Source organism: Mustela nigripes, chromosome X (genome assembly GCF_022355385.1).
Source record: "Mustela nigripes isolate SB6536 chromosome X, MUSNIG.SB6536, whole genome shotgun sequence".
NCBI lineage: Eukaryota > Metazoa > Chordata > Mammalia > Carnivora > Mustelidae > Mustela > Mustela nigripes.
In genome coordinates, this window is record NC_081575.1 from 39774238 (window position 1) to 39797675 (window position 23438).

The 23438-nt window shown below is 53.2% G+C and overlaps 1 protein-coding gene across 6 annotated transcripts in view; it reads left to right on the plus strand.

The window, feature by feature from the left end:
• TSC22D3 (TSC22 domain family member 3) overlaps positions 1 to 19852 on the plus strand; it is a 62513-nt gene extending 42661 nt beyond the window's left edge. For 4 of the 6 annotated variants that reach the window (XM_059386069.1, XM_059386064.1, XM_059386063.1 and 1 more), the window contains 2 exons: positions 17130 to 17181; positions 18241 to 19852. In XM_059386069.1, the coding sequence (XP_059242052.1) occupies positions 17130 to 17181; positions 18241 to 18471 (283 nt within the window). In that variant the 3' untranslated portion in view covers positions 18472 to 19852. Of the gene's footprint in view, positions 1 to 11401; positions 11491 to 16015; positions 16391 to 17129; positions 17182 to 18240 lie in introns of those variants that run through there. The other 2 variants (XM_059386068.1, XM_059386067.1) reach the window with 2 other exon arrangements.
• Positions 19853 to 23438: the final 3586 nt, after the last annotated feature.

The window sequence follows — 23438 nt, forward strand, 5'->3', positions numbered from 1 at the left end:
AAATGTGAAGGGTGCTGGAGGACAGGGTGGGGCCATAGGAGAAAATCTCAATGCCTCTGAATTATGCCTGAGTGTTGCTGGGAGAGGGCCCTGGTCATGGAGTGGAGGGGTGGAAGCAGGGGGTATGTTCGGAAGGGAGGGGAGGGAAGGCTATGCTGGCAAAGCTCCCCTTTTTGCGTAAGGGGAGGAGTTGCGTCAGAGCCTGAATGCTTGCAACCTTGAGAAGGGGAGGCAGGTCTGCCCAGAAGTGGGCCTCTGAAAGCTCTGATGGGTGACTTGGAGTCCTTGGAGGGAGGCTGGGGGAGGATTCCATGTGGCCCTGAGGGAGGGGAAGGGCAGCAGGCAGCTGGACAAGGAAGCAGGTTGGCTTCAGAAGCTGGAATTGTGGAGGGGCGGGTTGTGGGGGGAGCTATTCAGGGACCTGGCCTGGAGCCAGGGGCAGTCCCATGGGGGTGAGCGGAGGCCTGAGAGCTCCGGGCCCCATTCCAGCTCCTGACCTTGAGTCACCATGCAACTCGGCACTTTTCCTACCTCAGCCCAGACACCCAACAGGTCTCTGTTATCACAGCTTCCCGTTTTACAGAAAACTGTGTAAAAGTTACTCTCCTAACTCCTCCTGACCGACCCTGCCCTTCCTATAGCCCTTACGGCCCTCCCATCCAGCATCCTGGAGGCCTCCTCGGCTTCCTCAGCCTCAGGGAAGCTCTTGCCTGCTACCTATGGTCCCAGAGGCTGCCCCTGCACCCCATGGTCGGGAGCACGAGGGCCTGAAGGCTTCACCCAGCCTTTGGCCTGGGCCTCTCCACCCAGAGGCATAGCTGCATCTGTTGAGGTCGAGGCTGAGGGACTATTTGAACTGGCAGCAACCTCAGAAGGCACTTTTGCCATTCATTCATTCAGTTTGTTCGTTCGTTCGTTTCTTCCTTCCTTCCTTCCTTCCATCACTGCACTTGTTGAGCATTACTACGGGCCAGACACTGTTACAGACCATTGGCATATGGTTTCATGGAGCTCCCAGTCTAAATAGGGGTATCATTCACCAAATAAGCACCGGAGTAAGTATCAATTTGCAGCCCCGATCCTCTCATTTTATGTGTGGGGAAACTGGGGCCCTGAATGGTTACAGGACTTTTCCAAGGTTGTTCTGGTAGCCAGGGGCAAAACCGGGCCAGAACCCAGGTCTCCTGATTACTATTCCAGTGCTCTCTCCACCATGTTCTGGAAGGAATACAGCATGAGTTTAAAGACATGGTATTTATCCTTCTCTGTAGAGCCAACCTTACCTATAGTCAGAGTAGCATGTGGCAAGATTTGAAGAGCCCTGAAAAACAATCTCCCCCTTCCCACGGTCATCTCCCCCCAGAGCTTGCTCTCCCCCCGCCCTCACACCACACCCATGCCTAAAATACTACTTACCAAAATCTGTGGGTTAAAGCCCCTGTGATCTGGCTGAGGGAAACCTGTTAGGCCATTACTTGCCATTGACACAAATACATTTCTCTGATTTGTCCTCTAGGATTGGTCCCCAAACCAGGTACATTGGATTTGGGGGAGGGAGACTGAGAGTCTCCCTTAAAGTGGGCACTGCTAGGGAGGGCAGGGCACCCCAGATGGTAGTAATGGGCCCCACAAAAATCCCAGCAGTGGGAGGGCATAGGTCGCCTGAGGGGACAGGCAGGAGGAAGAAGGTACCTGAAAAAGGAAGTGGGAAGTTTCTGGAGGCAGACTCCTACTTCACAGTTGGGCCCTGGGGGCCAGCCTTGCATGGACAGCATGATCCATGACATTTTGTTTCAAAATACATGTTTACATTTGCTCTTTCCTTGTACTAGATTATACTGAGTCTTTTGTCCCTTCCCCAGCCGGGTGTCTGAACAATTTGGACTTTGTCGCAGTTTCTGAGGGGCCTTCCCTGAGACCAGTCAAGCGGTTGCCCTTAAACAGTCTGCCAGTCCCTGAGTTGAAAGGCACATCTCTCCCATCCTGACATCCTGGGGGAGGAGGGTAATACCCTCCCCAGGGGACTGCAGTGGGGATCCTTTAACCCGTGGAAAGGACCAGCGCCCACCCTAGGGCTCCCCATCCTGACCCCGATAAGGTTTCCAGTTCCCCTGCAGCTGTGATGCAGAGGGTTCACTGGGAAGGAATATTTCATGCCTAGAAGGCAGCTCAGCCTGAAAATCTCAAAACAAAGCAAAATGCCTAGCTCGAGAGGGCCTGAAATTTTAGAATCACACACCAGGGGTTCACATTGGCCTCTGCCGCTTACTAGCTGGGTGACCCTGGGCAAGTTATGGAACATCCCTGGGCCTCTGTTTCTTCATCCACAGAATGGGCCTAATGATAATATGATACCTGTCCCCTCCTATCAAGGATCCCAACTGTTGACAAGGTTCCAAAGGCTAATGTATGTATAATGCTCTTCGCACAGAGCCTTGCGAAGCTATCAGTACACGGGAGCTACTGTAGTTTTTATTTGTACCAGATGTGGCTTTGAGATCTCCCGGTGATAGGTCAAGACCTAACAGCTGTCCATCGCTGCCCCCCCTTGTTGAGTCAAGGCTTTCCCATGTCAGGTTTGCTTAAAGCGAGGCCCACCTGCAGGGCATTCCCCGCGCTGGTGATTCATGGGTGGGATGCATTCCACCCACCTATTTTAAGCCGTTCTACATTTTCTTCCCCCTGACATGGACGTGTTTACACAGGGGAGGACAGTCCCAGTCAAAACAAGATGAAAATACATTGCTGGCTGGGAGCCCTGGGCTAACTGGTTTCAGGTCCTCTCCCAGCTGTCAGCGCCTCACAACAAGGCCACGGGGGGTGGTAGGGGGCTGCCTGGCCCCACTCCCCGGCCTCCCTCCCGTGGGCCCGGCTTTGCCTGGTGTGAGGCAGTTGGCCATCACCTGGTCACGCTAGAGCGGGGTTGCAGGGCTAAGGTTTTGCCAGGCTTTTACAAGAGCAAGAAGGAGGTGTCCTGAGGGGCGAGGGCTGCCCTGGAGAGCCCTGGTGTGAGGGCTGTGCCTGCCACCAGAGCTAGCAGACAGTGGTGGAAAATGACCCAGGAGAGCTCCCCCAGCAACTTGCCTTTCTGCCTGGCTCATCCCCTGCTGGACTCATTCCTCTGGGTTAATGGGAGGCCCTCGGTAAAAAGAAATGAGTCCAGGGGAGGGGGAACCCAGCAACCCCTTAGTGGCCACAGGGCCTTCCTGGGAGTCCATTTGTCACCTCTGCCAACTTATAAATGAGTAAGTCGAACGTGAGGAGGGTAGGCCCAGGGAGGCTGCTTTGCTGAGCAAGCCAATGAGATCCCCAGGATGGGAGCACTGAAGATAAATGTCCCCCGCGAGCCCTGCTCCTCACAGCTTCGTGAGAACTGGTTCCCGAGAAGAGCAGGAGAAAACCATCTCCTAAACTCTGCTGCTCTTAGAGCTGCCCGCTCAGGCACTTTGGTCACTTAACAGCAAGCCCAGGAATACGTGGGCACATTTGCCTGTTCCCCACTGAGAACCCAAGGCCCTGCCTAGGCATCACCCCACCTGTCTCTACTGAGCCATCCTGGGGTAGGTCTCCCAGGAGCCCCCCACTATCTGGACCATGCTAGGCAGGCCATCGTGTTCCTGCCCTGAGAAAAACTGAACAGTTCTTCTTCTGAGGGAGACTTTTCATTTTAACAGGGATCCTCAACCCTTCACACTCCGTGGTGACACGAACAGTGAGAATTTGCTTTATCTTGATGGGTATCGGGATGTTTTTGGTCAGGATGGGTTTTGGGGGTTTTTTGGTCTCCCCCACACACACACACACACACAGTGTTCCAGTTTTATGCCTGTCACTTGCTCAGAATCAGGCCTGCTAGCCCCAAATCCCTCTTTGATGTTGCTGCCAACTGAGACCTGGCTGCCCTGCTCCCAGGCTTCATCACCCTCCACTGCTCCCTGTGGGTGCCCTCTTCCTAGCCGACCCAGCCCCTCCAGCTAAAGATGAAACAGACCAAAGGCCCAGCGTTATTGGAGAACCAGGAGCACACACACGGGTGAATTATCCCTCTTATTGAAGAGGTCGAGCCTTGGTTCCAGGTCATTAGTGGCCACTTACTCAATTAAATTGTGTTTGCGTTGGGTCTCCCAAGTATGTTTGATTTTCACTAGTCTTTTCATGTTTTTAACTGCAGAATGATTCTCAGTGATTGTCCCCAAATTCAAGTGTTAACAGAAGGCAAATTCGTGAATTTGTCCTTACAGTTCTTCCCCACAGGGGCCATTATCAAAGTTCTTTTTTTTTAATTTTTAAATTTAAATTCAGTTAATTAACAGATAGTGTATTACTGGTTTCAGAGGTAGAGGTCAGTGATTCATCAGTCTTATAAAATACCGTGCGCTCATTACATCACACTCCCTCCTTAATGTCCATCACCCTGTTACCCAATCCCTCCACTCCCCTTCCCTCCATCAACCCTCGTTTTTTTCCTGAGGTTAAGAGTCTCTTATGGTTTGTCCCCCTCTCTGACTTTATCTTGTTGTATTTTTTCCTCTCTTCCCCTATGATCCTGTTTTGTTTCTTAAATTCTATGCATCAGTGAGATCATATGATAATTGTCATCCTCTAATTGACTTATTTCACTTAGCATAATATCCTGTAGTTCCATCCATGTCGTTGCAAATGCAAGATTTCATTTTTTGATGGCTGCATAGTATTCCCTTGTATATATACCACATCTTCTTTATCCATTCATCTGTTGATGGACATCTCATTTCTTTCCACGGTTTGGCTCTTGTGGACATTGCTGCTTATAAACATTCGGATGCAAGTGCCCCTTCGGATCACTACATTTGTATCCTAGTAGTGCAATTGGTGACTCGTAGGGTAGTTCTATTTTTAACTTTTGGAGGAACCTCCATACTGTTTTCCAGAGTGGCTGCTCCCATTTGCATTCCCACCAACAATGCAAGAGGGTTCCCCTTCCTCCCTGTTAGCAAAGTTCTAACCCTTGCCCAAACCTTTTACTTATTTATTAAGCACATATTTGCCATATTGAGACTGTGTGGCAGGCACGGGTCCAGACTATGGGGGTACAGTGGTGAATAAGATAAGCCCCTATACCCGCAGAGCTCATATTCTAGTCTAGGAAGCCAATCCATGCTCACTGGGGAACTTGTGCATTGCCCACTTCCGGTCATGATCTTATCTGGCTGTGCTTTCAGTCCTGCTTGAAAGACTAGAGGCCCTGCTGATTACTAACTGTGCTTGTGCCATCAAAGAGGCCCTCGAGGCCAGAACGTTCTGCAAGTTACACATCCTGAGTACGAGGGCAGATGGCAGAAGACCTTCAAGAGAATGAATTTTTTTTAATATTTTATTTATTTGTTTGAGATAGAAAGAGAGTGAGAGAGAGAGAGAGAGAGAGTGCATGAGCGGGGGATAGGGGAGAGGCAGAGGGAGAAGCAGGCTCCCTACTGAACAGGGAGCCTGATGTGGAACTCGATCCCAGGACACTGGAATCATGGCCCCAGCCAAAGGCAGATGTTTAACAGACTGAGCCCCTCAGGTGCCCCAAGAGGCTGAATTTAAGTGTTGATTCTGCTTTCACATCAGTCCCTCACGCTATCCCCATCCCCATAAGTAGTACCAGTGACTTGTGACACTGTGGAAACAAAACTTGAAACCAAACAAAAAGTTCGAAATGCCAGACTTGGAAATAGCATTGATAGGGCTGCTCACCCAGTGAGCCATTGTGCCAGCAGTGTTTGGGGACCGGGACCCTTACTCATCATGGAGCATGTCACATTCACATGGCCCTCCTTACTTCCCAAAGAACACAGCTGTGCCACCTACAGGATGTCCACCAAGTCTGGAACCACAGCAAGTATATGTACATATTGTAGTCAAAACATCATCAGTCTGCAAAAAGTAATACGATGATATTTTCTCTGTTTCCAGACTTTGGGATGTCTGTCCACATAGCCACCTTGTGTGGCATATATGTTAGGAAGGGAAGCATCATTCCCATTTCATGAATAAGGAGCTGGCAGCAGGGCTCAGGGGACGGGGTTAGAGCCTCCTGAGAACTCTGCCAGCTGGCTAGTGGCCCAGGTGGAAAAAGCTCTGGCCTCCTGATGTTTCTTCCTGCTTGACCAAGTTCATTTCAAATGGGTGCTAAAGCTATGTTTCTCAAGGAGCACCTACCCTGGCATGTGCACTAGGGCAGTCCCTCTCAATTCTTACCATTATTCTCCATCTAAGCGCGCAGGAGCCAGCTCCATGGGCCAAGCCCATTATCGCAGCAGCCTACTATTGGAAAGAAATCACCCGGTGACGTCACCGATGCCTCCAGATTATCTCCCAACCGTCTTTGGGCCCCAGTGCCCCAAGATGCCCAAGGACCATCTGCAAAACTCCCTTCTTAGCTGCTGAATTAGTAACCGTCTATACTTGGCCATTCCTCAGTTTCCATATTTACTTTAGCTCTTCTGCAAGTCTGTCAACAAACTTCACAGTATTATTAGTTTTAGCAAATAACAGGATGTCAGAACTGTTGACCAGGATTCGTTACTTTGCTGTGAGAGCTCTATCCCAGGACATAGGGGCCAGTGTTCCTCTTATTTTTTAAGGTGTATGAGCTTTGGCAGGGAACCTTTCCTCAGGCAGGCCCGCCGCGCTCTGCCCAGTCCACGGGCTCCGCCCTCAAAGACCTGGGCCCTTCTGTCTTGGCTTGGTGGGACAGAGATGTCCAAAGGTAGATTATTTTTTCCCCAAAAAATCAATTTTGAATTTTGGAAAATGGAAAATCAAATCTGAATTTTCCATTTTTGTGCTCTACCCTTAACATTGCTGCCGTGGCCTTTAAAAACAAGTCTGTACTTGGTAAGGTGGCTTCGGCACTAAACATTCATGTTGTCGAGAAGGGCCGGGGTGGGGGTGGTGTTTTAAACTGGCACTAAGCATTTCCAGGCTTTGGACCCAAAATATCTTTCTCTTCCAACCCCACCCCCCTGCCCTGCCCATCTCAAGGAGCAAGAGAAGAGGTTAAAAGGGTCATTCCGTTGCTGACCGGGACCAGGAAGTCCAGGCCTTTGTTTATTTAAGCCCCAAACCTAGCAGGCAGTGTAAATGAAACATAAAAATAAAATAAAATACCAAAACACAGGCCGGATGCGTGCTGCAGAGAGCATCGAATTCCCCTTCTGCCCTCCCTTGGGAGAGGGGAGTCAGCGGGCAGTGGGGGCAGCCTTCTTGCCAGGGAGGAGCCCGAAAGCCATAGGAGGGGTGAGGACAGCAGGGGCAGGGGAGCTGAGGTTGGGATCAGGGTGGGGATGAGCATGTTTGCAGAGATCCCGGTGACTCTGCAGTCAGCCCCAGCAGGCTCCTGACGGGGGCGATGAGTCACACTCCTCCAGCCAACCTGGGAACGAATGGACCCACATTTGACCTAGTGGTGACAACCACAAGGCAGGCAGAGAGCTGGCTTTTGTAGAAGGGAGGCAGGGCTGGGCTAATTGACCGAACTGTGCTGTTGGACAAACATCAGCCCTTCCTTCTTTTCTCCCTCTCCCCGAGGTTCTTCTCCCGGCCCTGGGATGCCCACCCTCCACACCCCCAGCCTCTGAGGCTCACAGTTCCCACCAATAGCCGTGAAGGGACTCAGAAGCAATCTGGTCCCCCTCACAGACAGAATTTGCCAGAGACTGATTTACAAATCAGAGCACGTTCGGGTTAGCCTAACAGCCCTCATCTGTGTTCTGATAAAGTTTTCAGGAGTGAAAGGCCAACAGACACGCGGCCTGGAATATGCCGAACCCCATCGCGGTGTATCACCCAAAGTAGGTCTTGGTGACCCTGACACTATGGGGACTCTTTGGGTAGACCCTGTCTTAGCTGTTACCTTTAGGCCAGTGGTTCCCAAAAGCAGTTCCAGGGACCAGGGACAGAAGAGCTGCTTTCAACCCATCTGAAAACACCCTCCCCACGCCATACAGCTTCCCACTGGGTATTCCAGGGCTGGAGCCCGGGACATCCGGATTCTTCACAAGCTGCCCCAGGTGATCCTGATATTGAGAACCTCATGGGGACCCATTTCTTTCCCTCTGAAACCCACTAGCAAGGTCTCCCTGCTGTGTGCCCACTGGCCTTCTGGTGCTGGTCTGACCACTGACCACTCTGTTGAAAGTAATATGAAAATTGAGTTCCTCCTTGAGTGTTAGTGATAGTGGCAGACAGTGGCCTTTTCCTAGGACTTTGGCATGGAGGGGGAAAAAGCGTTCCTAATTCTTCAAATTATAAAGAGGTCCCGGGATGATCGTTAGAAAACTCGGGAGTCTAACTAGGACGGTGACGTTTGTAGGCACTACAGTAGTCCGGCCAGGCAAATAGCTTGTACTGAGAGGACTTTTTCTCAGTGCCCTTCAAATCCCCACTTCTCGGGTAGCCAGTCCTACAAGGCATCTAGGATGGGGCTGGCTCTAGTTAAAACTGCCCTCCTGGGGAGCCCAGGAGAGCCATTTCTTAGGCGTTCATATGCTTGTGTACACGTAGTGCTTGATTTTTTTATTTCTCTTTTATTTTCATGTGTGATTGACATCTATGAAACCCGTGGGCCCAGCGGCACTAGGGCTTGTTGTTCCTGGTGTGCAGTGTGAGGCTGGAGCTCGTCCCCCACCCCCGACCTGTGATACCTGCCTCTTGTATGGCCTGCTCTGGATGGCGGAGAGAACCAGGGCTATGTCTTTTATCCTCTGGCTTGGTCTAGCGCGTCCTGCCTTGCCATCTTGGCCTGTCCTGTTGCCTTTCTACTTCTTTCTGGTCAGGAAGAAGCTGGCAACAGTGAGAGAGCAGGATAGGCGAGATGCTCTGCTCCCGCCTGTCTCTGTGAATGGGACATGGTGAGAAGCTGAGAGAGTTTGCATACATGTGTGTGTGCGCCTGTGCTTCTCTTTCCTCCCGAGGAGGTATGTGTATTCCTTGTCAGCGACTCTCAGACCAGGCCAGGAGACTTTCCTGGATGCTCCCAAGAATCCTCTGAGTTCCCTGACACTGTTCCCGTGGCTGGGGGTGGTGGCGGGGGAGGCTGCCCAGGGAGGAGCTTGCCTTGTGTCTCTTCTTTTCTCTTCGGCCCGGTAGTGTGTCCCCCGTGTCCTCCCGCCCCTGCCCTCACCCCGGCTAGGCTGCCTTCTTTCCACCCAGGAAGCTCCGGGATGGGGGTGGGAGGTGGCTGGAGAGCGGGAGGCCCTTTGCAATCAGCAGAGCCCCTCTTCACCAGTCAGAGGGGCCCACCACAGAGGATCAAGGAGCTACCTCAAGTGAGCCCTTGGTGAATAGCTCTGCTGTGAGGTAAGCGAGGGCCTGGGGCATACAATTCGAGAGGCCAGGGAGGCTTATAATGAGCCCAAGCGCCTAAAGAGGCTGGCATTATTATTGCCCTGTTGTTCCCCAGGAAACCTGTATCACTACAAAGGTCACCCATTCTCTAGCAGGGCCCACAGTGGAGCCGGGTGCTCCACCTTGGCCTCTTCATGGGCCTCTTGTCTGCTGGCCCCCCGGCCCCAACAAGATCCTCCTGGTTCTTGTCTTCTAAGCATTGCCAATAGCCCCAAGTCCTTCACATACCACTCGAAGTAACCCTGGCAACTGCCAGGGGAAAAAATGGCTTGGAATTTTAGCTCTTGGGGCTGCTGCACAGAGCAGAAGGGATGGGGGGAGGCCCTGCCAGTTCTCCCTGGCTCAGCTGGGCTGGTGGAGGGCTGGTGCAAACAGGAAGAGTGGCCATGTTCTTGCGGCGTGCTTTCCCTGCCCCTGGGCAGGCTGCTGCCGTGGGCTGGGATTCCCAGAGGGTGGGAACAAGACCGTTCTTGGGCCAGGGGAGGCCGTTGGCCTGCCTGAAGATGGTGCAGGTCTGGGAGGGTGAAGTGGAACGAAGGTTAAGACCAGGAGGAGCCAGCCAAGGAAGGAAGGCCGAGAGGTTGGCAGGTAGAGGTGACCCCAACCCGAAACATGGACATCCCTCTCAGAGAGTGAAGATCTATGCTTTGTTTACAAACAAGGTTTACAAACCCCTCAGTTCACAAACCCTGAGCTTTCAGGAAGAGGATCAGAGGGAGACTGCCTGTGGGCCACAATGCCAGAGGAGTCTCCAGTCCCACAGAACTCCATAGAAACTTCAAGCTTTGTGGCTTCTCTGTTATCCCCATCGAGATGAGCATGGGCCAAAGGCCAGGGTGGGGAGATAAAAAGCAGAGCCAGTTCTGAGAAATGAAGGGATGCCCAGGGGTGGCAGGGGTGCCACCATCCCGAACCCCGAGCTACCATTCCCCTCCTCCCTCCCCGAGCCCTGGGCTTTTTCCCCCTGAAGCAAATACTTCGCTGAGACCAAACCCTGACTATTCCTTCCAGAATATTCTGGAAGGAAGCACAATTTTTGACTTGTACTACCAGTTGGTTTGTTTGCTTGGTTCAGTTTCCCTGATACAGGCCTTGCACTTTGAATAGGCATTCAGTCAATCTTGAACTGAATCGAGTTGAACCAACTTGAATGATCAGGACAATGTAGAGAGGCAGGAGGAGGAGGAGGCGATCCCATTCACCGAGCTGAATTTTGCAGTCTCTTCCTCAGGAATATCTATTTCTGGCCAGGAGCTGGGTAAGTGTGGAGGGTGGAAAATGAGAAAAGAGCTTGGAAAAAGTCTAGAGGTGAACTTGCCCAGTTGCAAGGCATAAAGTGAAGGGAGACGAGTATAAATACTGACACAAGGTTCATGAGATTTAAGAGTCACTGAACTAAACAGCATTCATGGGTCATGTTGCCAAGACTTTCAGTCTCGCTGAGACACCAGGACAAACGCCCTCCCCTTCACGGTTCGCCACCAAAGCTGGGGTGACAAAGATGGTTGGGACAAGAGCACTTTTGAACCTCTCCGAATGAGGGGGAGGGGACGGACTGCCCTGTCAGAATGGGGTTTGGTTCTGCCTGTCATCCCTCGCGTCACTCGGAGATTGTTTGTGAAGCTCACATGGGACCCTGTCGGCGAGAGAGCTGAAAGGCACGATTCATTGCTCCTGTCGTCATTTGGTGTCAGGGTTTGGCCCAAATCGGTTGTTGGAGCTGCTTCTCCAAGACAGCGGCCTTCTCCACGGGGGTTCTCCTTGGGGTCCCTCCCACCATCGCCTTCCGCATCTGTGTCCACATCCTCCTCCCCGTTTTCCTGCCCCCCAGAGTCGGGGGTTCTGGGCCTTGGCCATGCGGGGCAGTTCACATGACCCACAGAGGACAAGGCACTTTCTCTGTCACCGTCTTTCCTTCTTGCTTCCCTCCTTCTGGACTTTGGGGATTTTCCATGAAGCCAGAGTAACGATGTAAGAGGCAGCGGCCTTCCTGTCTCTGGTCTTCCACACTGGAGGGGAACCAGAGGGGAAGAGAGAAGATAAGACAGAAGCAAGGACAAATTAAGCGATGGCATTTCAGCCTCCTTATTCCCCCAGCCTCTTCAGAAAAAGGGACAAGTAAGTAATTAGAGGTAGACAGAGCTTCAGCCGGAAGGGGGCCGGGGTGGAGGAGTCAGTGGGGAGGCTGTTTTCAGCCGTCCCATTAACTGTGCTAACGCTCCAGTGCTTAATATCCTTTCTGATGTCCTTTTCCAGCTCCTACCCCTGTGTTTGCTTTGTGGCTTGTCCTGCACCTCTCACACCGTGTCTTTTTCCGCTTCTCCTGACACAAGACCCTGTGTTTCGCTGGCAACGTCGGCAAAATCTTTGGGCGGAACATGCCCCATAGAAAATAAGGAAGACTTGCCTATAAAGAGTTTCCTTTGGGCTGCGTGGTACACAATGCTTCAAGTGTGACAAAAAGGGAAGTGAGATGTTCCCCCTCACCGCCCCCCCCCCCCCCCCGCCCTACCGCACGCACCCACCCCTAGTCTGCTCCCCACCTCTCAGCGGGGTGCTGAGATCGGGCCCACCCAGACTGCCCAGTCTCTGTCCCGCCGTCCCGTGGGAACCCCGAGTAGGAAGCACTCTTGTCTTAGAGAGTCTGGCTTTTTGAGCGGGAACAGACCAGACCTGTAAGAATGCTGAGACACTTCTTCCAGCTCAAACAAGTCCGTGTCCAGGTCCTCTTAAAACGGAGGAAGGTGGCCCTGTCCTCATGATGGCCACCCTGCATCTAGAAGGTCGCCCCTGAGAGAGGGTGGGGTGGCCATGTCTGTTTCATTGCAGCATCCCATGGCCGGAGGGCCAGACCTGAGGGCCAGCGAAGGACCTGGCTTGTCAGCCTCGGGTGCTGTCACTAGGCTGGCTCTGGGTCCAGCCCAGGATGTTGGGTGTAGGGTGGAAGAGAGGGAATCAGGATGCATTCACACAGGGTTGCTAGGCTGTCGAATCCCTAGCCCACTGTTTCCTGCATGGGGCTCACCTCCACAAGACATAGGGACACAGAGAGCCCCGTGGATCCGCACTTCACTCAGAAAAGTTAGATCAGAACATAGATATCTTGTACAGCACTAACTTGCACTTGCTTGCTGCAAGGTTTGGCGCAGATTTTCTGGGCAGAGGAATTTTCTAGTGTGCCAGGGGTTAAGCAGAAAACCTTTCAGATTCCTCCTCCTCCTTCCTCTCTCCCCCTCCTCCCAGCCCTTGTCTGAAAAATCCCTCTTCAGGGACTTCTAGGTGCATTGTCTTGCCTTAGCGAGCTCTGGGATCCAGCCATCATTTCCTTTGCTAATGGTGGATCCTAAGGCCTCAAGGTGATCATGTCTCACTTTGCTGGCAGCTGGCAAACTTGACGTGTAGAGGGAATGAGAGATCGACTGAGTGTGGGCTGAACCTGGGACATCCCTTGCCGAAGCTGTTTTTTAAAACTACATCCCCGAAAGGAGCTTGTTTTCTTGCGGTTGCTTCATTCTCCTAAATGCTGAGCACAGCAGGAATACGCGAGGTGCCAGGGGCGGGGGGCGGGGGTTAAGGATACCAGTTAGTGGGGCCCTAGGAACAAGAGGTTTGACTGGACTATGATTATTATTCTCAGACTACTTCCCTTATTTGGGATCTCGTCTACCCCAGGGCTATATATTTCCATTGTGGGAGCCACCCGGTTGGATTAATAGCTCCTATTTCCTAGACAGAGCGAGCTTTCTTTGAGGACTGTGGGGCTGCCTTTTGAAATGATGTGGGCGAGCCCAGCCCTCCTATAAGGTTCACTCGGACACTTTGGATATGCTTCTGGTCCCTGATGCTGCTGTCCCCTGCCATGAGTGTCAGAAAAGCTGGCTGTGCTGACCCAACTTAGAGCCGCCCTCTGGACCACTTGTCCTGCCCTTCATCCTTGCTTCCTCCTCACCACCTTTCTGGCACCTTCAACCCCGCCCCCCCCCCCCCCGCATTAATTTACTTACTCAACATGCCTAACCCCTAACCCCACTACTGAGTGTGGTAGGAACAAACTTGGTCTCTGGATTGGAGTCCCAGCTCTATAATGTATTAGCTGTGCTTTCTTGGGCAAGGTAGCCTCTCAGACCCTTGGTTTCTTCATCTGTAAAATGATGGTGACAGTGCCTACACCACAGGCTTTGTGTTGTGGCTGGCACAAATGTCTGGCCTATAGCTGACGCTCACTTACTGGTAGCCATGACTGTCAGTGGCTCTTAAACTCAGCTTTGTTTTAGAAAAAATTATTTATTTATTTTTAGAGAGAATGTGTGCATGCATGAATGGGTGGTAGGGACAGAGGGGGAGGGAGAGAAGCTCCAGCAGACTCTGCACTTAGTGCGGTGGAGCCTGTGGGGCTCAACATGGAGCTCAGTCTCACGACCCTGGGATCATGACCTGAGCTGAAACCAAGAGTCACAAGTTTAACCGACCAAGCCACCCAGGTGCTACACTTATTTGGAATTGAAGTATCATTAAGTTACAATTCAAACACAGCCTTGCTTGCAAACTTTACTTCTTTTCCTTTTCCTTCCCAAACTACCTTGATTTCTCTGCCTCTGCCTCCATATAAGGGAGTCCCCCTGGAAGGAGCTACGACTTGTCCTATGCCTTGTCTCCTTGGGGGGTGGTTTTTCTTCCACCAACCCAGCTTATTCATCTCCCTCTTTTTCTTTTCATCATCTCCCTTGGAATCTTGGGGGTGGGGAGCAAGAGTTAGTTTAAGACAGATTTACTAGCCAGTGGCAAGTCTGAGAGACTCTTCCCGGGGCCAAGAAAGCTCTGTGTGGCACAGAGGGCAGATTACTTTATCAGGGAATTCCAGTATCAATTAAGCTGCTGATTTAAGAAACCTTTTTTTTTTTTCCTCAGCTAATGTTCTCGATGACCTATAAATAGAGTCTGCCCTTTGTTCTGCCTACTACACACAGCTGTGTGCAAATAAACACCTTGTTGGGAAAGCTTGTGACCCAAAGGCAACATAATATCCTGAGATTGGGAGGGTCTCCTACCTCACCGAGGGTGAAGAAAAACACCAGCCTGGGCTGCTGAGATAAGTTTTCTTGGCTTTGCCCAGAGACTGGCCCTGTGCATTTGTTACCACCTGTGCGACCCAGTGGGAGCCCTGCATCATGGTGGCCCATATGGGCTGATCCTTGGCATAAGTGCACCGGCGGCCTGGAGAAAAGCAAGGCCTTAAGACTGGGCCTAACTGGGGCCTCGGCCAGGGTGTCGGTGCCAGGCACCTGGTTAGGAGAAATATCCTGAGGCAAATAATAATTACCTTCTTTGCTGATAAGAGGTCCTAGTACTTTTCCAGTAGCATGATTGCATGAGGGTATTTCTTTGGACCACAGCCTGAATCATAGACTGATTCATGGGCACTGGCCCTAGCTTCATCCAGACTATTGTATGTGTGGTGGAACCCAATGTTCTCCTTATGGCCCTGAGTTGGTGTAAATAATACTTGCGGTTGCATCATCACCTGTTCCTTCTTCAGGCTGCGCTGCTCCCTCTGGCTGTAATGCCGCCTCTGTCCACCAGGTGGCCTCACTTAGGACCGAGTAGGAGCAAAGCACCTCAAGCCTCTGCCCCCTTTTATTTTTTAAGCTCCAGGCTGAAAAGAAGTAAAATGTATTTTGATGGAAACATACGTAGCTCTGAGTAGGCCACAATCACCTCATTTTCCTTGTAACCCGGAATCGGTGTGCTCCAGAAGTAGCCTCTTAACCCTACCAATGGCTGGACCCTTCACCAAGGAAATGTTTTCCTGGGATGATTTGTAAGTGGCCTTGTTTTGTAGTTTTGTTTTCATTTGCTCTGTATAGGAAAGTGACAAGATCTTGTTTTTAACAATACGGACATGAAATTCAGGATAATCTTCAATGTATTTTCTCTGCAGAGTAGGGTGTGGAGACTAAAGGAAAGGGGGTTGGTGTCTTGTGGTCATTCCAGCCCTCATTCCCTGCTGCCCCCCCACCTCTTCTGTCTCCCACCTGGCCCCCAGCTTCCCCCTTGTACATGTTTCCCACTCATCTGAGTTCTTGGGACACTCTCTTGTCCCGGCCATGTCACAGATCTATGCATGTGTCAGCATACAGAAGGGTACATCCAAAGGAGGGGGTCAGTGCATAGTTTCTGGGTTTGGGGGCACACCAGCGGGCCAGCTGGCTGGGTGATGGGACATGCAGGAGACAAAGTATGTTTGCAGAAGAGAAGGCTGAGAAGGCAGGCGGCGGGAAGTAGGTGAGCCTCCCGACGGTGCGGGTGGGTATCCAGGGCGTGTGGTGTGCAGTTGGCATTGCAAAGCCATGAGGGATATGCCGGCTGACACCTGAAGAAGAGTTTTACTCTTTACTGAACGCTCTTTGCTCTGGTTAGGGCACCCGTACTTACTTCTGGAAGAATCCGTTCCAGTTTGGTTTTTACCAATCTCCAGAGCCCTCTTTGGAGATGCCAGTTGGCACAGGAAAGTGCTGAACTGTTTACAGTCCTAGCCTACGGTTCAGGGAGGGGATGTGGTTTAACTGGACCGCAAAGCCCGGTACAGGACTCATTTGCATGGCCCCTGACGCCATGTGACGCAGCCGGCTCCTCCTATATAAAGAAGCAGGCTCCGAAATATCTCCGAGTCTGGGTTGGACTGGCGGCTGTGGAGTTTGTGACACACTAGGTGACACTCCTGGAGTCACTTCCTTTCAACTCTGAAGAGTCTGCCTGCCTTCGGGTCCGATCGGCAGCCTTCGCCCCCCACGTAGCCCCCAGGCTCGCCTTGCAGAGCCCAGCCCCGTGCAGCGCGCCCGCAGCCGGCAGCCGCCCAACCCGCCCAGCCCCGCCAGAGCTCCGCAGCCGCCCGAGCCATGAATGCCGAAATGTATCAGACCCCCATGGAGGTGGCGGTCTATCAGCTGCACAATTTCAACATCTCCTTCTTCTCTTCCCTGCTTGGAGGGGATGTGGTTTCCGTTAAGCTGGATAACAGGTAAACCACTGGCCACGGCTCCCCCGGAGCCGAGGCGCCGGCGGGGGCTGGGCTGCGAGCGGGATCTCCTAGCGAGCCGTGCGCCGCCGATCCCCGTTCCCTGCGGTGCAGCATCCTGGGAAGGGGCGGGGGGAGGGGAGGCGGGGGGGGGGGGGGTCACTGCCGCGCTGGGAGCCGCCGTCGGAGCGTCCCTGCGGCCGCTGCGCCTTGAGAAGAAGCTGCCGCAGCCCAGGGCAGAGGCAGCAGCAGGCAAAGGGGCGGCGGGGCGGGGCTGGGCAGGGGGCTGGCCGCGCGCCTTGCGCTGCCAGGGAGCAGGCCGGAAGCTTCCGAGCCGAGAAGGAATTCCTAGCTAGCTTCGGGGTGCGGTAGGTCCGCCTGGGACCATTCTGGGCCGGCGCCGGGATGGGCCGCCAGCGGGGATTGGGGGGGCCTCCCTGCGCCGCGCGCCCCCATTGTTTGCCTGTCGCTCCGGCCGGCCCAGCAGGCCCCGTTGGCCCGTGCGCTCCGGGACCCGCGCGCGGCTCCATGCGGAGCTCTGGGCGGCTGCGGCGGGGAGCCAGCCCGGTTGGAGAGGTGCCGCTTCCCCCGGGGTCCTGGGGGACAAAGTACACGGGACTCCGGGCCAGGGAGGCGGGAGAGAGGAAGAACCGGGGCAGTTGGAGGACTTTGGTCACAGCTGCCAGGTGCTCAGAGTGGAACCAAGTGGGTAACGCGGTCGCTTTGCTTTTTGTCTCGGCAGTGCCTCTGGAGCCAGCGTGGTGGCCATAGACAACAAGATCGAGCAGGCCATGGTGAGTGGCATCCCTGCGTCATCCCCATCCCCGGACCTAGCTGCTGCTTATGTAACTTGGGGCAGGACTGGGGGGGGGGTGCAAAAGCCGTTTGCCAAGAGCCTGAGGAAGGCAACAGCCTGCTTCCCCTCTCCTTGGAGGCCCTAGGTAGCCCCCGTCAGAGGGCCACCTTTTTAGGGCATTTGCAGTCTGCCCTTGGTGGACTGTTTCCTCTCTTCCTCCTGGTGTTTGCTGCAGGCTCCCGCTCGCCCCAGGCGGGCGCAGGGCAGGGAGCTGAGACACTTGCATTTTGTCTGCAGCCCGCATTTGGCGTGGGCCAGAGCTCATTGGATGCAAGCGCACTGCAGTGCCTCTGCAGAGCGGGGCTGGGGTCAGGAGTCAGGAGGAAACAGGAAGCAAAGCACCCCACCCCTTCTCCCTCTCCTCACCAGGTAGAGGTCAGACTCCACCGAGCAGCCTACAGGGCTGCAGGGGCTTGGGGCATCCAGCCCTTAGTAACTGCTTCTCCAGGGACACAGCTCCCTGCCCCTGGCACGGTCCTCAAATCCAGAGCAGATGTGCCCGTCCTGGCACCTTCCCCCGGGGCCAGCATCCTGTTGCACCCGACTGCACTGCAGGTGCCACCCCAGCTCTGTGTGCTGGGTCACCCCGAAGAGGCAGTTCGGCTCTCCTGGGAAGAGGTGCACAGCGGACAGACGATGCGGTGGCCCGCAGGTCCGCCCTGCGTAATGTACTGGCGACAGGACCTTAGGTGGCAGTGGGGCTAGAGCCGACCACCAGCAGCCAGCCTACAGAGGCCTCCTCTAAGAGGCCAGCTTTGGAAGTCCCTAGAAACTTGCAGAAGGGGATCCTGTGCAGCTCAAAGCTGGGCTTCCAGCTCAGGCATGGCTCAGTTGTGCAGTTCTCCTGGGGGCGGCCGAAGCGCTTCAGGGGACCAGCATGCTGAGGGGAGGCTGGGGTGCAGTGGCCCAGGGGACACCCAGATGGCCAGGTGATGGTGCCACAGAGGGCCTGTGACGGCTAGTGGACGGTTTTGTTGTGATTCCCTCCCCATGGCAGGATCTCGTGAAGAATCATCTGATGTACGCAGTCAGAGAGGAGGTGGAGATCCTGAAGGAGCAGATCCGAGAGCTGGTGGAGAAGAACTCCCAGCTGGAGCGTGAGAACACCCTCTTGAAGACCCTGGCGAGCCCAGAGCAGCTGGAGAAGTTCCAGTCTCGTCTGAGCCCCGAGGAGCCAGTTCCCGACACCCCGCAGGCGCCTGAGGCCCCCGGTGGTTCTGCGGTGTAAGTGGCTCTGTCCTTAGGGTGGGCAGAGCCACTAAACTTGTTCTACCTAGTTCTTTCCAGTTTGTTTTTGGTTCCCCAAGCGTCATCTCACGTGGAGAACTTTACACCTAGCATAGCTGGTGCCAAGAGATGTCCTGAGGACATGGCCACCTGGGTCCACTCCAGTGACAGACCCCTGACAAAGAGCAGGTCTCTGGAGGCTGAGTTGCATGGGGCCTCGTCACCCCCCGCCAGTGAGCCTCTCCTGCCACCGTGCCCTGGGGGCTCCCAGGGCCTGGGCAACTTAGCTGCAACTGGCAAAGGAGAAATGTAGTGTGAGATGTGACGCCAGTTTACTCCAGAAAGCATAAGGGGTCTGTTTTTGTTGTTGTTGCTTTTTGTTTTTCATTTCCATGGACATCTTCAGCAGCTTCACCTGACAACGACTGTTCCTATGAAGAAGCCACTTGTGTTTTGAGCAGAGGCAACCTCTCTCTTCTCCCCTGCCTGGCCAGGGCAGGGCCACAGATAGGAGAGATTGAGCCAAGTCAGCCTTCTGTTGGTTAATATGGTCTAATGCATGGCTTTGTGCACAGCCCAGTGTGGGATTACGGCTTTGGGATGACCGCTTACAAAGTTCTGTTTGGTTAGTGTTGGCATAGTTTTTCTATATAGCCATACATGCGTATATAAACCCATAGGGCTAGATCTCTATCTTAGTGTAGCGATGTATACGTACACACACACACACTTGTGTGCTGAAGGGCCTAACCGGCTTTGGGGTATCAATTGGTCCCTTATCCCTTCAGGCTAATCCTTTGACTGTGTTCATTTATTTACCAAGTTGGTCCGGTTTGTCCTTTATGTTACGTAAGACTACAGAGTAGAGGTGGGGAGGGGGCCGGCCTCTGAATGCGGCCACAGATGCCTCGCTGCTTCAGCCCTCGCCCCATCTGTCCCCAGAAGACACAGGAGGGGACAGCCTTTGCCCTATCTGTCCCCTGAAGACGCGGGAGGTCCCCTCTCGAAAGCCAAACCCACCATCCACTGGTGCTGACTACACAGAATGGGGTTGAGAGAAGACCAGCCAGGGCCTTCGCATTGTCATGAGAAAACTTTTATTCTTTAACGTTTGTGGAAAACTCTAGAGTGAACTGAAGGATTGGCTTGCTAGCGTCCCCTTGGGGACAAGGCATGGACCAGGGGATGGTTTTGACCCAACTGGTGCCTGGGTGATGTGCTCAGGGAGCTTGTGTCGAGGGAGGGGGGTTCTGCGGCAGTGAACACTTTCCACTTTCCGACACCTTATCCTGATGTTACGTCTCCAGGATTTGGATTTTGATTTTTCAAATGTAGCTTGAAATTTCAATAAACTTTGCTCTTTTTTTTTTTTTTTCTAAAAATAAACCTGGCATCCGAGTATAAATAGAGTGAGTGGCCGGGGGCGCTGTTTGTCTGACTCCCTGAACATGAGTGAGCACCCCCTAAGTGGCAGACCAGCCCTGTTGCCTCATCCGGCCTGTCAAAATACCCACACTGTATGGGTGAGGAGACTGAGGCTCGGCCTGTGTAAGTGACTTGCCCAGAGTCACATGGCTGTCAGGCAAATTGGGACTCTACCCCACATCTGTCCCTGTGTCCTGCTCCTGCTTTCGTAAGACCACTTTGGAGTGAGTGGCGAGGTGGCCCCATGACACATAACATCAGCTTGGGGGGCCGATTTGGGAGGAAGGAGATCCCAAGGAGGCCCAGAAGAAAAGGGCACGGTGTCCATGTGAGGGGACCAAATAGATACGCGTGGGCCTCTTCCCTCTTCTGAAGACGTCATGGTCACTTTGTGTATCCTCCTTAATACCTCTACATGACACCCTTGACTTTTGCCAAGGAGCTAAGAGGACCCACGTGAGAAAAGGACACAGAATGTATGCAGTGCCCAAACCGAATCCCCTTCCCCCCAGGAAAGATGCCCTGGACCCCTGCTGGTGTACTTGTCCCAGCTGGGAGTTGGCTTACAAACCCCACCAGTTAGCTGTGTGCGCATGGCCGGGTCTAAGGACGAGGACGATCCTGACTCCCACTTCCTTCCTCTGGCTCCCTGTGGGGTCCGTTCTCACCCATCACCCTTTCCCTGGCCTCAAGTCTCTGGCCCCGGAGTCTTGCCGTTTCTCACCATACCCTCACCTAGAGCCACCCCAGACCCTGCGCTGTGTACTGAGCCCTGCCACGCTCCCTGGGGAATGACCCTCTTCCGTCTCAGCCTCCTGTAGCATCTGTGCCTGTCCCTTTGCCGCTTGAAATGGAGCAGAACTCCTGGATTTTCAAACCTCAAGGACCAAGAGGTCTCAGCCCCCTCCCCTGTGCCAATGGGTGCCCAGATACGTTCAAAATACCATGCATCCTCCTCTGGAGAAGTCAGACGTGGTGGCCTATTCTTTGCCAGGCACCAGAACTCTCCAGAACGTGACAAACCCCAGCTTGCTGACCTCTCAAACCCAGTGGCCCCACCTGCTCCTAATCTCTCTATTCCTGATGCCAAGGTGGTTGTCCAGGGCAGCTGATTTGACCAAGGAATGAGCATTTCACAGCTGCACACACCAGCTTTGGACCGGGCAGCCGCCCTGACCCACTCAGGGTTCTCCCCAGTTCCCGAGCCCCTCCCCCTTTCACGAAGTGCCAAGGGACTTTTTGACTCTCCAGTTCATCTGGAAACTTCCCACACCCACTTTGCAGCCAAACAAGAACCCACAGTTGCAAAAAAAAAAAAAAAAAAAAGAGAAGAAAAAAAAAAAAAAAAAGGAAAGAAGAAAAGAAAAAAACAAAAAACAAACCCAGAAGATGGCTCAGCAAACCCATGGCCCTCTCTGGTCATCCCGCCCTTCCCTAAGAGAAAGGGGAAAAAACTGGCCTGCAGTCTCACAGTGGGAAAGAGAGAACGGCTTTGTTTCCTAGGCAACCGAGACTAAACAGAGACAAACACTACAGCTTCTGAGGCCACAGCAGTTGCTCGACTAGATAAGAGGAACTTTGTGGCTGTTAAGTCACCTCCAGGAGCAGCGCCGTGTTGTTGTTCCACAGAAGACCAAGGAGGGGTGGGGAACGGCAAAAAGAACACGCTGCTCCTGGAAGGACCTTCACGGGCTTTGGGGTTCTGGGCTCAGCTGGTCCAGCTGGACCCAGAACAAGGAAAAGAACCAGAGGAACAGCAGTGCTAACGCTCCCCTGCCTGGGCATGCCTCCTCTTCCAGAACCTTCCTATCTCTTATCTCATCTGATCCCCACGCCCGCGGCCCTCCCCACGCCAGTCAGTGCCCCTCCTCGTGAATGCGGAACATTCTGTTTCTTGACCTTGGAAAAAGAGGCAGTTAAAATTTACGTTCATTTGACAGACGGGGAAACTGAGAGCCAGAGCTTAGTGCTCCTCCCACCATGGGGCAGTGGTTCCCAGCCTCCATGACAGCAAGGGACCCTAGGAAAACGTCAAACATGTGCTCAGACTTCCCCCAACCCAACAGTAGTTGAACTTTGAGTGTTCAGTGGGAGCGGGGAGGGGAACACATACTAACAGTGACTGAATTCAGTGGCGCTTTTAAAGGAATTCATTGAATTTGCCCACAAAAGCAGAGAGGTGGATCTGAAAAGTAGAACAGAAATGTGGGCGGTAGATTATTTACAGACAAGGACTACTGGGGAATAAGGTGCAAAGTTCTCGGGCTGGGAACTACCACAGAGAGAGGCTTTCCTGGTTGGGCTCCAAGAAGGAACCCAGGGGAGCAAGCAGATCAGGAAGCTGGGCGGTTGGAACTGCAGTAGAGGGAGGAGTATTCTAGAAAGATCATAGGAAAGAATGCCCACAGCCCACTGTCCCTTTAGGCTATTTTGAAATGGCCCTAACATCATCGTCCATATTCTGGAAAAATCTCTTGCTTTCAAATCTCACCCCCTCTCCTCCTAGGCAGTTAGAAATTAATGAACATAATTAGAGCTTTGTAGACAGCCCCGTTCCTCAGGTTGTCTCATGCAGAGAAGCACACTGGAACCCAAATGCTTAATAGTTAACCACCTCTGCTAGATCAGGCAAGGCTTGACAGAGAACTCCTTCAGGTAGCTATTCTGAGCAGAAGTGGTTTCCAGGGAGAAGCTGGCTGGAAGGGGCCATAATCCCAATAATTAGTAATAATAGCAAACACTTCCATGGCCTGCGCTTTGGGCCAGACACCATTCTAAGCCTTTTTACGTGTTTTTCCCCTTTGAGTCCTTTCCACAGACCTGTGAGAACGTACCAATAAAATCCCCCCACCTTGCAGATGGGAAAATGAAAACACTAAGGCAGGAAAAGGGGAAGCGACTTGCCTGACGACCTCATGGAGCCAGTGGTGGCAGAGCCAGGATCGGTGAGGAGGGGAGAGAGATACCTTGAGAAAGGGGCCAGAGAATCCCCACAATTTTCAGAATTCCTTCTGTGTAAGCAGAAGTGTTTCGGGGATGGGTAGAAAGGAGACCACCTCAAACTAGCGCAGGGGCTGACGTGAGGTTAAACGTGACCATCAGGCCTCCGTGGAGGGATGCGAGCAGACGGGAAGGGTAAGAGGGAAGATGGCAGGCCGGCTTGGCTGGCTCCCAGCCCAAGGAATTGAGCTAGGATCTACTAGGTCTGAGGGAGCCATGGTAGGCTTCTAAACAGAGCAGTGATGTGATGCCAAAGATATTTGCAGAAGATGGGTGCTGGCAGCTGGAGATGCTGGAGCGGAGAAAGGCTAGCCGAAGGCAGGCCAGCTGTTGCTGTAATCCAGGTGTGAGGTGATGAGGGCCAGCCGGGGGCAGGGACAGGGGTCCTGGAAAGGAGACAAAGGGACAAAACCAAGAGACACTGAAAGGGGTCGTTTCTCTAAGGGGTCTGCAATCCATACGCTTGAGGTAGGAGGGGAAGTTCCTTTAAATGCAGATTCTAGGCCCCACTCCCAGACTATAGAGGGGAGAGGGGTTCCAGCA